Source organism: Amblyomma maculatum, chromosome 1, assembly GCF_055883805.1.
Source record: "Amblyomma maculatum isolate TAMU_Amacu chromosome 1, ASM5588380v1, whole genome shotgun sequence".
Classification (NCBI taxonomy): Eukaryota; Metazoa; Arthropoda; class Arachnida; order Ixodida; family Ixodidae; genus Amblyomma; species Amblyomma maculatum.
Genome location: NC_139344.1, coordinates 369,544,355 through 369,563,150, shown reverse-complemented (window position 1 = coordinate 369,563,150; position 18,796 = coordinate 369,544,355). Strand labels below are relative to the sequence as shown.

Here is an 18,796-nt window from a genome sequence, read left to right as displayed (position 1 = left end):
CACCCGTGCTGTCTCGCCCGGCGGTCCCAGGCACCACTAAGCAATGTCATCTGCGTATATGGAGATGTACACATGATGCCGGCAGCCTGCAGGCAGGCAGCCCGGCACCACCGACATCGCCACATTGAACAGAAAAGGTGACAGGACAGAGCCCTGCGGCACGCCTAGCCCGACCGGGCGAGGCGCCGAGAGAGCACCCCCCACGCGAACGCGCATGGAGCGCGCCTGGAAAAAGCTCCGAATGTATTGTAGCAAGCGTCCGCCCACGCCAGCCCTCTCAAGCGTCGCGAGAATGGGAGCGCGGCAGACGTTATCAAACGCGCCCGACACGTCCAGCAGTAGAAGCAACGCAACCTGCCTCACTGCCTTCGCGTGCTCGAGCGCGCTGACAACATCGGAGATGGAATCCGCAGTGCACCGCATTCCGCGAAAGCCCGTCTGCCGCTCATCAAACAAATCCGCCGCCGCAGCCTGCTCGTTAAGGCGATGTAAAGCCATGTGTTCCATGAGCTTACCAGCCGCAGATGTTAGCGCCACTGGACGGTATCCCGCGAGCTGGGTTGGTGGGCGTCCTGGCTTGAGGATGGGGCAGACGACTGCCGTGCGCCAGTCCTCCGGGAGGGTCCCGCTTTCCCACACTAGGTTGATCTGCTGCAGGAGAACCAGCCGTTGATCTGCGTCCAGGTTGCGCAGCATCTGGTAGGTCACCCCATCCGGCCCTGGCGCCGAGCGACGGTGGCAGCGCTGTAGCGCATTGTTGAGCTCTGTCACTGTGAAGAGGGCATCACAAGGGTCACCAGGGGTAGGAGCGCTGGCTCTGTCTCCGGGACTCAGAGGTGAAGTTTGGCTGCCTGCGTTCACGGGGCTTTGCGGCGCAAAGCGGTCCGCGAACCGCTCAGCTAGCTCCTCGTAGCTAAGGCCGCTAGAGATGGCGAGAGCGGCCAGCGGCTGCGGGTTCGCTTGTGGCGTTGTGATGCGTCGCAGGGTGGTAAAGAGCCGCCGCGAGCTACAGTCCTCCTCCATCTTCCTGCAGAGCGATGCCCACTGCCGGCGGTAGAGTTTGTTGGAATGCCGCCTCGCTGCTGCGTCCAGCCGATTGTATACTGTCCAGTCAGTTGGTCGGTCCGTCCGCCGTGCTCGTCGCTCAGCTTTGTCGCGTTTTTGTCTCAGGTCGAGCAGCTTGTTGTCGGGCGTTGGTTGCCCTGCCCGAACCTCTACGCGGCGAGTGGCTGCGAACGCGCTACGGACGAGACTGGAGAAGAAATCCGCGCCGAACGTAGCTGCGGCTTCTACTTCGCTGCGGAAGCGGTTCCAGTTGACAATGGAGTAAGTGCGCGTGGCGCGAGCTTCCTTGGCAGTGGGCTCAATGAGGATAGAGAAGTGATCAGAGCCCCAAAGTGATGGTGCGCGATTCCAGGTCGCCTCGATGCCGCTAGACGCGAACGCGACGTCTATGCAGGAGCCGGGTGTGCCGCGTCGCCGGAAGGTGGGCTCGCCGGTGTTCAGCGGTGTGAGTCCCAGCTGTGTTACCATGGCGTGTAGGTCGTCTCCTCGCGCGGTGTTTCGGGCACTTCCCCACGCACAATGATGGGCATTGAAATCTCCGAGGATGATTTGTCGGGTGGCACAACACGAAGAGACTGCACTGAACCACTGGGCATTCCACTGCACAGCTGGACGCACGTAAACACTAGCCACAGACGTGTCCACACCACGTATGCGGACTGTAACAACAACACACTCCTGCACATCACTCGTCGCCGCCGCCGAGTCAACGAGGACATGTTGGACATCGCGCCGCACATAAACCGCGCACCGAGATTTCCCTGGTTTGTGCTGGGGATCACTGCACGGCACTGCAGCACATGTAACCTCCTCACAGGTTGTCGGGGAGTGGTATCCGACGTAGCCGGGCAGCCGCATTTGAGGGTCCCCCTCTTGTGCACGAACGTACGTCTCCTGCAGCGCTACAACCTCAGGAGACTCGTTAGACACTCGTAAGCGCAGCTCTGAATAGCGCGCGGCAAGAGAACGTACGTTCCACTGCAGGATGGAAGGAATTCGGGGAGGTGTCCGGCGACTAGCCATGATGTTGGACATCCTGTAAGGAGGCGCCTGCTGCTTCTAAGCAGACGCGCCTGTCGGGAGAGTCCTCCGGGATATACCGGGCGAGGACGCGAATTGCAGCCATCAGCTGCTCGATCTTTTTATCTCGCTCGTCCGGAGAGGTGGTGTGGATGTTGCCCGCACCGAAAATGGGTTGTGCGGTGCGAGCTGTGGTCTGGGAGCCCCCGGGGTGCTGCTGGCGTTGCTGCTGGCATGGCCGCTGCTGACGCCCCTGCTGCTGGCGCGGTCCCTGGTCCTGTCGGGGCTGCTGGGGCGGGCGCTGGTGCACGCCACGGGAGGCCATTTGCGCATAGCTGGGAGCACGCTGGTGCTTCTGGCCACCCGAAGGAGTAGTTCCCTCACAGACAACCGCGCGAACGGCCCGCCGGGAGAGGGGCACTTCTGACGTCGCGAGGATAGTGGCCACGTGCCTCTCTCTCTGCCACGCAGGGCAGACTGGATTCGTGGCAGCATGGCGGCCTCCACAGTTTGAGCACCGTGGCTTGGCTCTGGCACATTCCGCACTTGGATGTGGCCCGCCGCAACGGGCACAACGCTCCATGGCGAGACAGGCTTCGGTTGCGTGGGCCAGGCTAAAACACCGAGCACACTGTAGTGGGCGAGGACGACATGGTCGGACCGGCAAGACCCGGCCGTGGATGGATATATGTGGCGGCGGGGCAGTAGCGGCGAACCTGAGCCTCAGGGTGCTGCCGTCCAATGAGGCCGCTTTCACTGTCACAGCAGAGTCCACCGCTGCAAGGAGCTGTTCGGCCGTGCGGCGGGTGTCGACACCAAATACCAGCCCGCTGCACTCGTTGAGCGGGGCTGGTTCCTTGGCCCGCACGGGCAGGCCACGGATGACCGTTGTGGCCAAGAGGGCATTGAAATTGCCCTCGTCGGCCACGTCCACGGCCACTACGTTGCGACGCGTGTTCACGCGCACTGCTAGCACGCCAGAACGTGGATGAAGCTCCTCCGCCAGGTCCCAGCCTTGTTCTCTGGTGAACCCAGTACCTCGGACTCACGCAACGTTCGCGATCTCGTTTTCAATGATTCGTGACGTCACAAAGTGGTCGCGAAAGTGGGAGGCCTCAGTGTCACTGAATGTTTGAATGTTCAATAAGCTTAATACCGTTATTTATTCAACAATGCAGATACTATAAAGAGGAGATATTAGGAATCGTCAAGCTGAGAAGCTCAATATAGAAAAAAAAAAGGCAAACATTAAAGACTATTTTCTTTCCATTTCATTCTCTGGCGTCTTCCCACTGCCTGCGTCGAACGGTCGCAGGACAAAATAAATTGACAACATTGACATCAGACGCTCCCCCTTCTTTTCCCTTAGCCCCTTTGGTCATTCCCGACCATCATTTCCCCCCTTCCAAACTGCCCATTTTAGCAGCGTGGCTTCTTCAATTTACACGGCTGAAAACATCGCAAACGGATTTCAAAGGTACAGAAGCAATGAGTCAGCGCAACGACCCGGCTTCCAAATGACGCCAGGCGGACAGGAAACAGAAAAGCGATGGCGGGCAGTGCAGCGATATCACGTGATGCTCTCCACTCTGAAATGGGAATTCAATGACCCTTCTCACTGTTCGTATACCTGTAGCCAGGACCTAGCTATATCATAGGTCGAGTATCGGGCCCTCTTCCAAATGTCCGCTGCAAGTACTTCCCTGAAGACGTCGCTCTTCTGCGGCTATTTCATTTCTTCCACCCAGCCAAAGACGAAAGAGTTCCCAGGACCGCCACAGCGGATGGAGCAGAAGGACTCGAGAGGTCAGGCAACCAAGTCTGATCTTTAAATTCATCCGCGAAATTTTCCCTCACGTGCACTGCTTCATTTCTTTCTTCTTTTTTTTTCATTCTGAATGGTCTTTCCCTCCAACTCTATCTCCCTACACGCAAGCAGATTGTGGTCCTGAACAAACCCCAGCAAAAAGCAAGACTGCGCTCCCGCAGCGACTAGGTCGCCATGACGGTTTGCAGAATGAGCCGCGTTTCGCCATTGTCACAATAAAAAAATACCCAAGCCCTTCGGCGTCTGCGTTCCCGGTTTTGCTTCGAGCGATTGTCGCGTCACATCGAAGCCAATTCACTCTCGGCCCCGCCGGGGTAATGCAGTGGTAAGACGCCCACTACTGTGCCGAAGTACCTGGGTTCGAACCCGACCTCGGCGGCTGCGTTTCGATGGAGGCGAAACGAAGAGGCGTCTGTGTGCTGTGCGATGTCAGTGCACGTTAAAGATCCCTAGGTGGTCTAAATTACTCCGTAGTCCTCCTCCCACCTTCCTCCCTTCCCTTACGGCGCAGTTCAGGTGTCCACATAGCAAGTGTGACAGATACCGCGCCTTTCCCTGCCTATAAATCAATTAATCAATTCACTCTCGTAACTACTGCGGTATACCCTCGCAGACAGGCTTCCAACACTCGCGACTGCATGCGGAGCATCGCGAGCCGCCAGGCGGGCCCTTTTACGAGACAGAAATGAGAGAATTTCTAGTAAAGTCCTAGCCATATTTTACATGTATAAAAACATTAAAGTGACATAGGAACTGGCAGCAGTACAGCTGTAAACTAAAGTAACATCAAACAGCTTAGAATCATGTCCACTGCGCCACGTCCACAATTAGCTAGAAACTCAGTTGATAGCAAAAAGTTTATTACGTGATTATGATGGTTCAGTGGATCCCCAGAGCGCAGTTCTGGCGCCTCTCTCTCTCTCTCCCGCGTAGCTCCTCTCTTGCGAATGGCGTCGCTTGAATCGTGGAACCTTAGTGCAGTGCTCTCTCGGATCGACTTGTAGTGGGGGGGGGAGACGGAATAATCAAACTGCATCTTGATAGAACGAAGTGCACAAATGAGGAAGGGACATTAATACTTCAGAGAAGACTGGCCGCAGGGACGCCAGAAACAGCGTGATTTCGTAATATCAGCCATAAACTGCTAAACTACAAGTTACGGCTGCCGCCTAAACATTTTTTTCCCCCATTTAATCTGTCCGCTTAGAAATTAGAGAAATGAGAAGGTGCTCGAACGAGCAAAGCTAAACCAAATAGACGGATTCACGCGTAACCGCATAAGCGAAGCCGCGACGAGGAGCTTATTTACGAGTACGACTGTTCCCTTGGGCCTTGACCGTCGTCGCCCAAGTGAAAGGAGACTGCCACAGGCTTCTTCATCCTCCGGCCCCGACAAGAAACAGCCGTCGGCATCTTGCTCTTTTCCCTTTCACTCTGTTTTTCTGTTTCGCCATTTCTCAGACGTGTAACCCTCTCTGACACTCCTTTCTCCCTCAGCTTTCTATCTTCTCCTTCCCTCTCCTCATCAAGGCTTCGGTGTCGACCACGGGGAAAGGCGCATTCCACGAAACACGCCTCGCCTCGACCCTCCGCTCGCCGCGATTATTGTTGATGTTCTGCCGAAAGTCCATCATTCCCTTCTTCCGGCACGCCAAGAGAAGGAAGCCAAAACAGAAACCAGTCACGCGGTTGAGCCACGGGGAGTGTCCGTATCTGTTTCTGGCTTTTATTTCGTGCAGAATACAAGCGACGAAAGAACACGTTTTTGTTCGGAACTACGACCTGCATAATGAATGCGCAATGTCAGCTGAATGCGCACGAATATCTGCCATGCAGTTGCACGCGCAAAATCAGCACTGAACGATTCGTAACATCGCGACGCCCACCCGCCGGCGGTGGTCACTGAATAGTTACGACGATAATCAATAGCCGTACTCTCGTCACCATCCGACGCTCTTTATTCTTTGAAATCCACGCATTTAAGCCTAGCAGGTCAGCCTGTCTCTTCTATCCCTGCCAATGTCCACATAAATCTCCTCCATTCCGCTGCGGCACCATCAACTCGAGTTGGCTTCTTAATGTAATGCAACTGCTCAACACTCCTTCATTAATTTTCCGCAGTACTCGCGTCAACTTCGATCGCACAGACAGAATCCGACGTGACGCAGACAGGATTCTACCTTCGTCGTCCCCGCAGAGAAGGGCGAGGTTTGTAAAGGATTAACACCATATCATCTTAAGAGCTAAGTTGCAAGCACTGCGCACATGACAAGCGCTCGTTTCCGGCTTTCCCACACAAATGCGCGCTGATCCGCAACCGCGGCAAGAGGAGAGGGATGAAGCGGTTGCATCCTGGTCATGGGAAAACGCACAACCCTTGCGCTTATTTAACCAAACTTCAGCAGAGCGCTCGTCGCTCTCATAGACGCCACGACATCAAAACACCTCTTCGCATTGAATCGACACGCTCCAAAGCCGCAGGAAAGGGAAAACCTTGGAAAGGCAGACCAGAAAAAAAGAAAAAGTATCGGCACAAAATCATACACGGCCAAAGATGGAGGCCGAGGGAGACGAGCTGAACTGGAGTCTGGCGGATGATCAGAATTTACGGCCATGTGTCGCCCTCCAGACAAGGCAAGACGCAGCCCCACTACATTACTACACGTGCGACCCGTCACAACAACACGTCAAAAGAAAAGGTAGTGAGGTAGTGAACGTGCTCCGTCGTCGTCAGGGTGGCAAGAGAGATGACGGTAGGGGAGGGGGCAGCCACTGACAGCTGCGCCCGGGCGACTTCACGCACGACTGCTTCCGCACGCCAGAGTCTGGAGAACATAAGCCCCCCCACCTCCCTACCGGCCACACCTGTGGCTGCTTGACGATGACGCCAACGCGCCGTTCTCGCCCGCAACCCATCCAGTTGTGCCGCGGGACGACCGAAGCGACCGTCAGCAATTGGCGCTCAATAATTCGCTAAATTAATTAACTTCCAAAAGGCGACGGTAAAAAAAATAATCATAATAATATGCAGACGCATGCGTGAAACACTGGGTGCAACTGCTATACAGCGATGATCTCTCACCGAACGAAAAAGCGTATACGTTTTGTACTGACAGAGCCACAGTGGAGAGTTCCGGAGTTTAGTTACAGCACAAAGAGCGCGTTTCGTGCATTTCACGTCATACAAATGCTGTCGCTGCTCCTGCGATTCCATCAATTGGCACAGCATGGATGTGAGAGTCTCCCAGGCACCGGGGCGTGTCCTACTGCATGCACACAAATGCGATGTGAGACGACAAGAAATGCGCTGTCCGTTGTTTCACCGTCCAAACGCAACGTCCCACGACACCAGTACGGCAGACACCGAACTCCTCGCAGGTAAGTGCTCTAGCGCCGTGGAAGCCAAATCCACGCCTACACACACTTGCAGGGAGACGCCCCGCTTACTTTATTTGTATTTCACCAGCTGCTGTTCAGCCGCAGACAGAGCAGGTGCAGAATGGGCAATGGGTAAACGCGTTTGGGAAAACTGCGTCAGACGAGCGGATGGGACTTCTGGAATAACGGCCCCGACATGGAGCGGATGCATATGCGCGGAGTCACGAGTTCACTCGATACATGTCAAATCAGGCCCGTACATGGCATTGATAGTTTGATGAAAATGATGGGAAAAGGCTGAAGCCTCTTTTCAATTCTAGGGCACACACGTGGGAGATGTAGGATCTCACTGTCGGGATTTATATGGCATGGCCAGAGAGAACACAGTGAGGCTCCACAGCATCACCAGCGGTGTTCTGCGGATGCATTTCGGAAGGTATCTATTTCTTGCGTTTACTGCGACTATACCATATCGTGGTTATAGCTGAGTAGCACAAACTTTAGTTGATAAAAGAACGGCACTTAAAAAAACACACAAAGCTCTTTAAAGCCACAATTGGGCATATACAACACATAAACTTCGATCTTGTCAACAGGCGGCTTATTTGCTTCTTCGATGATGGTCGTTGTGTGAGTTCAGAGCCGTTGTGCGCCACAGAAAGCGCAAACTATCAAAGTGCATCAAATCATGGCAACCTTCCCCAGATGTTTCCTCGCTAACCTTGCTCCCCATTTTACATAATGTGAAATGCATCATATCATATAGCCGCCTCTATTAATCCTTAGCGCACTTTCTTATTTTCTGTATGTGCCATACTCTCCACGAATGCGGATGATTTCACAACATGCAGGCTACAGACTCTGCTGTTGTTGAATGTATGCATATCTCATGAGCTGAGCAAGCTTGGATGTATGAAGTGTAAGGTCAGATACAGAAGCAGAGATTGTATGCAGAGGTTAAATTCAACCGTGGTCGAATGTGCACCTCCAATTTACTCGTTAATGTTGCTGGGGCCCGCAATAAAACCTGGAAACAAAGCAAAGTGTGCTTACTGCTGCTTAAAGAGAGGCGGAAACAAACGCCCCGAATTGCTAATTCACAGGCGTCCCTCAACTCGACCCAAGATTCCACCAAACGTCATACAGTTCTGGGAGTCAATGAATTCTATTGGGTACTACGTCTGAAACCTGGAAAACCTATTTTGCGATCATGGTTAATTTATCACTCCAAGTTCCAAAGTGTACCCAAGTTTTATGAACGGTTCAACAGACAGGAAATGTTTTCCCGGATATAGGCACCAAATTTCATGTCTGGCCGAACACTCCGTGTGGTCCAGAAATGAGTAGTCCCTTTCTGAGAATCTAACCAGAACATAAGTGCACCCCCTTCCTCCTGTCAACAGCCGCGAACATATAAAAATCTGCGCTGGAGAAGGAAGGAAATTCTCGCATTATTCAGCCAGGCGGAACGTGCCCGCAGTCCTGTTCAACAAATCAGAAACCACATGGCAGGGGCTGACACTCATTGTTGTCAGCCCCAAGGCGCTCATTAACGCCCCTGCCAGACGCGCGCGCACAGCAGCCGGTGCATAGTACGCATTCGCTGGGACAGACGTCGCGAGGCCAGGAAAAACGGTCAAGGACTTCGCCTGCATACCCTGCCGCCGTCATGGCTGGCACTCCGAATCCGACCGACCAGCGTCGCCTTCACAAACAGACCGGCCGGCAGTGTTCGTCAGAAACGCGCACCATCGCATCAGGTACCGGAAAGAAAAAAAAAAGTAGAAACTTTCACCCAAAGCTTACAATGACAAACTTCTTGTCCTTCAGTAAAGTGTCCGTATGCATTCGACTCACTTTTCCATTCGCGAGCGTAGCCTCCTTGCACCTTTCATCACCCAATTCGTTCAACTCAAGATTTTTATTTCGCGATTCTTACCTCTTACCGAGAAACAAACAATGCAGCACGACATCAGCAGCCATCGTTACGGGCATTCGGCAGTCAACGCTTTTTCTTTCAACAAATGACGAAATAGCGTAGCAGCCTCGCGCTTTGCCAATGACGGAACGAAAATGCCGTAGAACACGAGCAACTTGAACTGACCAATTTCGCCTGCTGCACACTCGTCATTCAAGGAAAATGTGCTGAAAGGTAGGCTTTGTTCAAAATGGAACCAATGACCTGCGTATATTGGGGCTGAATTTAGCAATGATCAAATCACAAAACCTGTGGAAAACTGAGCAATCAGCCCCGTTCCTGAAGTCGGTTCTGACCAGTGGTAGTGGATTCAAGACCTTGCACAAAACTGATTTATTTATAGGAAGGGAAAGGCGCGGTAACTGTCTCACTTGTTTTCTGTGGACACCTTAACCGCGCCGTAAGGGAAGAGAGGAAGGTGGGAGTGAAAGTGGAAATAGAGAAAGAGCAGCCGTAGTGGAGGGCTACGGAGTATTTTCGACCACCTGGGGATCTTTAACGTGCGCTGACTATACATGGCAAAATTACTTTTCAAAAGGAATTAAATTACATTACTAATTACTTTGCTGAAAATTGCAGAAAAGTAATTAAATTACATTACTCATTACTGCTCCCAAAAAGTAATGAAATTACATTACAATTACTTATAATGAGTAATTCAATTCTTTTTAAATTACTTTCTAGTTTCCATCCATGCAAAAACTAAGTAAAGCTAGTGAACAAAACAACTTGTTCTCCAGACGCGAAGCACACACATTCTTTTGTCTTCCCGCCAAATTCCGTGCCAGAGACCTATTCCTTCCCTCTTTCCTACAGCACTTGCCATTACCAGAACAAAACAACTGCAAAAAAGAAAAAAAAAAAGCAGAAGCAGGGTCGAACGGTCGTTATATGACCGGCAAACCCAGCGTCTTGCTGGCCCGGAGCTGTCTTCGCCATTTCAAGGGCCCGAAGAAGCTAGCTTATTTATTGCTTCCGCAGTCCCAAGAATCGACGTCGGCACCTTGTACTCACTGCTCAGTAATGCTCAAGCCACGGCGGCTCACGCCATGGAGCCTTCCACCTATCTCCCCCCCCCCCCCCCCCCCCCCCCCGCATTGCATGTTTTCATGTCCTGTAGCAGTTCAATCACCCCACTTTCCACACTCTCCTCCCCCAACGTGGCGGACTTGGTCAGCATCTGACCAGCTGAATGATCAGTTGGCCTCGGTGACCCTGGCCCAGGACATTTTTGACGCTTAGTAATGCGTTGAATAAAGTTGTTTCCTCCTCCTCCTTAGACAAAAGAAGCGAGTCTAACTAACAGGCCAGTGATGTGACTGTTGCGCCCTGCTTCCTCGGGAATAATTCAGCTTCTAGTGAAATAGACCTCGAATTCGCTAAAACATAAGTACGGTCCTATAGAAAACTGCCTTAATATATACAGTGAGCACGCTTTTAGCTACAAACCTGGACATACCAGCTAGACGCTAACCACGTTTCGTTCTATCGGTGCACTACGCAGAGAATTACTTAATAACGGGTCCGCAAACCACAGGAAACGAATCCGAAAGAAGCGCGGTTACCGCAGGTCCCAAATGGCCGCAGGAGTCTACCAGTCAGTAGACTACAAGCGTGCGGTAATATGGCCTAGAACATCATTTAATGGGGCACTTATTGTTCCGGCTCCCCTTCTGCTCACCGGGCCGGATTTTAATAACCATTGTGAGATGAGAGAACAAAAGAAGTCGATAAATACTGCTCGCCAGAGGCTGCCTGCGAGTTCATCAACCCACTGCAGGAGTGCTCTCCAGACGGCCTGACCCAAGTACTCCACAGCCTCATTTGATCAAACGGCGTGCCACGCAAAACTTCCCAGAAGCGAAAAGGCGGGGGTCAAATAGCAGACGCTTTTTCTGCACGTGGCCGGGCAGGTCCTCACTTCGTAGTAAAACGTCTCGCTCCATCAGACTCGGCCCACAGCAGTCGGCAAACGCTACTGACACCCACGATCCAACTTCCCCTAGCTGCAGAAGCAAGGCGACCCCAAGCAAGCATTTCATTATTATAAACGGAACGTGTCCCGTGTCTTTAGCTCAGCCAGACGCGTGCACGATAAGATTGCGGAAGAGAAGAAACGTGTGATAAAGACAGAGAGGGGAAAAAAAAAAATGTGAACAGAGTCGCAACAGATGACAAGTGTACTGCGTAAACAGCCTCTTTCCAGATTAAAAACCGTACAAGCGACGAGGGTTGCGGCAGCCGCGCAACGTGCATCAGCGGGAGAAAAAGAGCACCCCGGAAAAGAGGCGTCGGGTTTCGCCGTTTCGTTCGAGCCCCGCACGTATCGTTCGCGGCGTTTTTGAATGCAGCAAGGACGGCGCGAGTTCCCAGCAGACGACGGTTATCGCAAAAGTTTGGGAGCAACGTACGGCGCCAAGCCACCTGGCCTACCGCGATTAGCGTCGAGCAAACACACAATGCTGCGTCAGCCACTTGCAAGCTGCGTGCCAAACGTTCAAAGCGCGTTGGTGAAACGGCGATGCTTGCCGAACGAAAACGCGTATAATTAATGCACTGTTGGAGCATTCGACTGTAGGAGCATTGAAATGACAACGCGCCAAGCGCGATTACAGCGAGGACACACAGAGCTACTAATTCCCACCCGCAGCTAACATGTAAATGCAATGCTTTCGGCGCCAAACTCACTTTCGCTCCCTTCAGCAATAACCAGATGAGGTGCAGGAGTCTAAACCGCCTCGTGAAAGTCTGCTGTCAGTCGCCTAGACTACCGCCAGCGATTAGCGGAAGCAGGCATACACATCACGTTAACGCTGCCGACTGGCCAACTCGCGACGGCACTTGTTACAGAACCGCGAAGGCTGCATCCTCACGACTTGGCGCCGTCTCAAAAGGGCGCGATGAAGCGAACCACAACAGCACTCACGTATGGTGACAGCCTTGGCGTTGAGCTGAGACACGCTTTTCTCGCAGCGATCGAGCTTATCCTTCAGTTGCACACTCCGTTCGTAGATGACTTTGCACTCGGCGGCGATCCCTTCGAAGATGTTGTCGGCAACGGCCACCAAGCAGGCCAGTTGCCGCAGGGCCCCGACCAAAGTCGAGTTCGCGCACGCCTCCAATTCGTCGGTGACATTTTTATCCGGGGGTATTGGCTGCCGGCTCACGAACACCGGCTCGATGGTCCACTTCACGAAGGGCATCTCACCGCACCGCCGCAGTAGCCGTATCCATTATCACACGCCACACAGCACCACGCGCGATTCAAATCGCGCACTCATAACATCACATCACCGCCAGGCGGACCCAGCGCATTCCGCAAGCCCCCATGAACTACTGCGTTGCTGATTCGCCGCACTCGCGAAGCGGCCGAGGAGCCCCGCACCCCTCTACCTGTTTGACGAGCGCGCCCGAAGTCGCGCTCTGCGCGAGACACGTAGCGCCATCTCTGGGTGGCTCGCTTAAACCACCGCGCTTCAGTGCGCGTGTTCCCGTGGCTACTACACGGTTGGTGGGGTCGTTGGACCACATGGTTATAGAATTTCGACTAACAGTAGTTGGACAGTTAGAGAGAGAGAGATTAGAGAGCGCATGGTCGGCCATGGCTGGCTTCTACTGTCATACATGGCTGCGTTCTAGTCATGTACAAGACACATGTGCATCGGCCGGCCTCGAGTAAAGAGGCAGAAGAAAACGGCGAAGCAGCGAATATGCGCGATGTAAGCATGTCCAGAACTATAATGATTAGAGGGGAAGGAAAGAAAGGAAAAGGTGAAGTAAACGAAAAAAAAAAAAGAAGGAAAAGTCAACGCACACAGGATGTTGACACTGGGATTTGTAGAAGAGAAATATAAGAAAACATAACAAGGCAAACGATTTGATTCCCGTAAGGAAGTTTGCATATAGCGATAAAAACGGACCTTGTGACTGGCCAAGATTGGTGGCGCCGTGGCTACTCCACGGTCGGTTGAGTTCAGTGCTTAAAGTCTGGCTCCATCGTAAGGGGGTCTGCAGTGATTCGAGAACTGATGAAAAGAGCAATGAAGAGGGAAAGAGGGCAAGCGACTGGTTACATGTTTTGTAAATCGTTTTATACAAAGGGGAGAAATCATTATTTTTCTCCATCTCTGGCTTTCGAAAACGTAGTACTGGTTCTTATTAACAGTCGTTGCGAAGATATCCAAACCATAGGGAATAAATCTTCAGATTGCACCGCTGACAAGAACAACATAATGGTTGCCTGCTTTGTATTCATACAGTCCTTACATTTTCAAGCTCGTGGGGTATCGGACCCCTCTTAAGTATTAATGGGAGGTGGTGGGGTGGGGGGATCTCAGACCGCCGAGACTCCCCTGACTTTAAGCCCTGGTTGGGTCGTTGGACTAGATGGACTACATGTTTCTAGAATTTGGACTAACAGTAGTTCCACAACGCCATAAACGGGTGCGTTGAATTTCAGGTTAAGTACAAGACATATGTGCCTAGGCCTTGAGCAGAGAGAAGAGGCAGAAGAAAACGGCGGAGCAGCGGGCATTGACAATGTATATTTAAATGTCCAAAAAGAAAACTATTGCAGGGGAAGAAGAAACGAAACGAAAAGGTAAAGTAGATGAAACTAAAAAGGAAAAGCTATAACGCACACTGGACATTGACTCTGGGATTTGTAGACGAGAAATAAGAAAACAAAAAATTTAACAAGGCAAAAGGTTTGATTCCAGTAAGAAATTTTGCATGGCGATAAAAACAGACCTTGTGACCGTGGCCAAGGTTGGTGGCACCAAGTGATAATAATATGGGGCTACTTATACTAAGGCCAAGAGATTGCAATGGCTTTTCCAACAACCGTCTTCTCAACATGGTGAAGCGGTGGCAGAACAATAAGATATGGTCTAATGATTCATTATCACCGCAAAATCCGGAGGCAGGAGAAAGTGCCAAACCAGTCCTGTGATGATAGAAATTTAGTGTGGGGTACGGTAGCGCAACCTTGTTAAAGAGACCTCAAGTTGCCGCGGATGGAAAATTTCCTGCTCCAAGAATATTTGATGTTGCTACGATGATGACGAAGCGGGCAGTGGCGCGGGGCGGAGTGCCTGCGCCAGGCCCGCTAGCCATTAAAGCATATTTGATCGTCATGTCATCACGTCGTTCTGTTTCTGTTGTGTCGCCGTGTTCCATCGCTTTTCATGCCACCACGTAACATTTGGTTGGAGGTGCGGTTCATCCCCATCCTCGTCTTGCACCATCGAAGCCCGCCGGGTCCATCTGCCTAGAGCCCGCGGCGATCGCCGCTCAGCTCTGCCCCAGCCCTTTTTGCTCAGACCAGACCAGCCGCTGTCCCCAGCCTCGTCCCCAGCCCTGACTACAACACACGACGACCAGGAAGAGCCCGAAGCCGACCCCACGACGAAGCGACCTCACGGCCACTCGAGCGAAGACAGCACCCCCGTCCAAGCCGCTCGGCGTGTCCATGAGCCTTGGCCTTGGGCAAACGGTGAAGATTGGACTTGATGCTCCGGTGCAAGCATTCTTCCCATCTTCGCACTCATTGTGATGTCCAACGTTTCATGTCCCAATCCTGTGTCTGTGTTCATCGTCACATTATTCATTGGATTACATGCAATCGATCGGGACGATCGCTCGGTGGCCCCGGGTAATGCTACGAAGATGACGAAGCGGGCAGTGGCGCGGGGCGGAGCGCTCGCGCCAGGCCCGCTGGCCATTAAAGCATATTTCATCGTCATGTCATCACGTCGTTCTGTTTCTGTTGTGTCTCCGTGTTCCATCGCTTGTCATGTCGCCACGTAACAATATGAAAGTAATCATCAGATCTTAAAACGTGACCAGTTGGCATGCTTTATATAATGCTTCTTTCTGCTGCCCAATTCTAGGCCGGTCCCCCTGTGTGTACGTGCTTGGTCCATATTGCCGCGAACCATTCAAACGTTTATATGTCTTTTTTTCTACAGCCCCCTGCACGCGGCCTTATCTTGTTCATCCTCGTTGTCGCTAGACGCGGCTTAATCACTTTCGCGAGATGCGCAAAGACTTGTCACGAGTAGTCGCAGCGAAGCCCAACTGTTTCCGCATCGTTGAACTATTTTATCGGCCCTTTCGGTCAGTTATCTCAATGGTTCATCGCAGACTTTAAATTGAACGCTGCCGAATCTTGTGGGGATTCTCAGCTCGGCGACCGACGATCACGTCTGCTGTTATCGCCGCCGCCGAGTTTATTTCTTTTGCAGGCGCAAGTCAGCCGAATAAGGCGTTAATTCAAGTGCAACATTAGTGTTTTTGTTTGTGGCTACCGTGCTTGCCACCGCTACGTGAAAAATATTTTATTTGGTAAACAACAACAATGTCCTATGTGTCAAAAGGCCAAGAAGAAGGCGGGCATACGTAAGAGGCAAAAAATTCGGACACTTTGGCGACTAAAGTGATGAAAGGCCTGAGTGCTGCATTCTGCTACGCGACTGTTGCGCATGTAGCGATGAATGCTGCTACGAGTAAAGCGAGCGACTACTCTCACATTCTGCGAGTGCATTTATTCAGTGAATTCCGCTTGGCAGCGACGAGATCGCGCTCCTTGTATCTTCGCAGTTGTTCTACGTTTACTGTTGTGTGGTTGATTTTACCGGGTGCGCAGCATTAAGTTATTAATTAGTTACGTAATCGGCACTAATTAGTAATTATGAATTAAAAGGGAAATGATTACGGATTAGTAATTGAATAATCAATATTTACTGATTAGTAATTAGTTATAATTTAATAGATACTTAATTATTTAGTCATCAATTACTAATTAGCAATTGGTTATTGATTGGTTATTATTAATTAAATTATTCAATATTTAGTCACTAATTACTAATTGATCATTGATTGGCATATTGCCATATAAGGTACGCATTCGCGCATAGTGTGGTGGTGCTCTGTGATTGGTCGAGACCTCCATGACGTCATCCCGTCTCGACCATTCAGAGCCGCCGCAAAAGCGTGACACTTGCTGATGACAAAGATGAGGCAATAAAGGCTTTCGCCTTAATATTTTTGTTCATGCACACGCATTACCACTCGCACTCTCGTATTTCGCTAACGTGGTTGTGGTCTCCTTCGAGCAACCGCTCGAACAACATTGCCACCTGTTGAGTACAGGCTACACTGGCTTAGTGTATGACATGAATGTCTTGCAGCCTCCAGGCCAGCATACAGACTCGATAGAATTTTGAGATAATTGCAAACATGACTAACTATATACTTCCATGTCTTGATTATGTGCATTCATATCTCATCACATTGCTTTATTTATACATACACTGAAGGACCGTACATCAGTCTCATCACGTGATGAATAAATAGACTCTCAATACAACTGAAGAGATAAAAACCAATTTTAGTAGTAAGTAAACAGCAGTCCAGTTCTCCGAAAGTATCATGACAAAACTGAACCTTGCGATATTTGATTTGTGTGCTCTAAGTTCTCCGGGAAAGAAAACTGCACTCGAAATTCTTAACTCGAATGCAAATGCAAGCACGCGAGTATGTGTAGATGATTGCAGTCCTTTTCCGCAGGAGGCTAAATGTCTTTCAGAAGCTAAGAGTTTATTTTAGGCTGCAACCCACGACTTCTTGTGCTCAGCGCCGCGGCCACTATAACAAGTGACGAGTTCAAAGATAGGAGGTAGAGCAGCAGTGAATTGCAATAAGTATACGGTCAATATCATTATTACACATAATAAGCAAGCTACTGAAAAGCCTTGTCAATACAAGAAAAAGCTTTTCATGACTACGCTCACCTGGCCTGTTTGAGACTGATTAAAAATATTCTGGCCATGCGCACTTATGAACTGTTTGAGTTTGCGGTTACCTTTTTGGCATTACACTTATAAAACAACGTAAACTGGCAGTGCTTTTTCCCTCAATGCCACCTATGCTTAACGGTCCGTTTGTTGTGGCTTTGATGTTTTGGACTGATTATTCTCATTGGATTTGTCTACATAGAGGCACATGTAAAACAGCTTGTCAGTCTGTCATTTTGCTGTTGGAGTATCACCAAGTTCCAGGTGTATCGTAGCGAACATGTTTAGTATTATTTGCCCAACTACTGGAGGATCGAACCTTCGTCAAGGAATCTGGGCCTCTACGTAAGCATTTACTGTAAATGTACGAACCAGTGCGGTTTCTCCTGCAGACACCTGAATATTAAATAGCCATTTGTAACTCATCTGTGTGTCATTTATGAACTCAAACAGCATCTGTATTTCAGTGAAGGCATATCGCTAGAAAGTTATATGTGTTGAGCACTTGTATGCAGGGTTACAAGCCATTCTGTCGTGTGTTAGATGCAAGTAGGTTTTTGTACGTTAATCATGGCATTCCTGCTGACGATATCTTTATTATTTTTGTTTCTTTCCTTGTGCACCTCTGTTTGTCTGCCTGTGTTTTCTGTGTCTCTCTCTCTCTCGATGTTTCCAGACTTATGCAGAAATCTCTGCGAGGCTTTCTGGACGTGTCTTTCTGCCTGCGCTATATAGTGCGCTCATTTCTTTTTCTGGCATTTTCACGTTTATATTTGACATTTGCCTTCATTGGGTTCCGTGAAATTACCATTGGCCGGCACCACTGCTTCATGGATGCTTCATTTTCGTGTTTATTTCCGCCTTGTACCCTTAAACTGGTAAGAAACCAGAACGTGCAGTGGATGCTTGACAGAACCTGTCTACTTTTCAGCGCATGTCCTCAAGTGGCAGGCAGGAGGCCTCTTGTAATGCAGACAGTGATAATGGTGCTTGCACCTTGTAGACTAACAGCTGGACGCTGTTTCCTTTTGAGCAATGTGGAGCACCATATTGCGGAGTTCTTTTCTATCCCAGACAAGGTGGAAAAGCATAATATCTCAATCGTTGTGATTATCTCTCCGCCACGCATGGAGCCTTGCGCAATTAGACTTACTTGTTCGCACTTCTGCGGCGTTACATATGCACAAAACGTTGGGTACATTTGCCATTTAAGAGAGTCTTTCAGTAGTTGTGTTGCGCGACAGCTTCATTTAGGACAAATATGCAAGCAGATGAGTCCAAGAGGAAAAGTGAAGTACCGGTGCGGACAAAAGCAAGCGGAGCACCCTATTTCATTAAAAAAATTTTCACGCGTTGCATAATTGAAATTCGTGGTATGTGCAAACCGGTAGTAGACGCCAATGTGCTTTCACTTGGACGAATAATGTTTTGTTCCCTCTAATACAAAAGGCGTTATTGTATTTTGAACAAAAAACCGTGCTCCGTTTACTTATGTCCGCGCCTGTATATTATTACTGTGCGAGGAGGAGTCACGGACTTTCGGCCACTTTGACAGTGCTAATCGGGTACATTTTTGACACAACAAACAGCATCAGCTGCCGCTTGAAGTATATAACAACTGAGCACTTGTAAGCACCCAAACTAATTTTTTTTTTTTTTTTTTTTAAGATTTTATGCTGTTTGTGCTGCCTGATAGTACTGCCGGTCTGTGCATGAAAATATTGAAAAACA

General features: G+C 50.4%; 1 protein-coding gene across 1 annotated transcript in view; it reads right to left on the bottom strand.

Annotated features, from left to right (window-relative positions):
• The window catches only part of gukh (NHS actin remodeling regulator GUK-holder), a 390,412-nt gene extending 377,761 nt beyond the window's left edge, over positions 1 to 12,651 (bottom strand). The window contains exon 1 of the mRNA XM_084591775.1: positions 12,196 to 12,651. Within this exon, the coding sequence (XP_084447901.1) occupies positions 12,196 to 12,472 (277 nt within the window). The 5' untranslated portion in view covers positions 12,473 to 12,651. The remainder of the gene's footprint in view (positions 1 to 12,195) is intronic.
• Between the last annotated feature and the right edge of the window lie 6,145 nt (positions 12,652 to 18,796).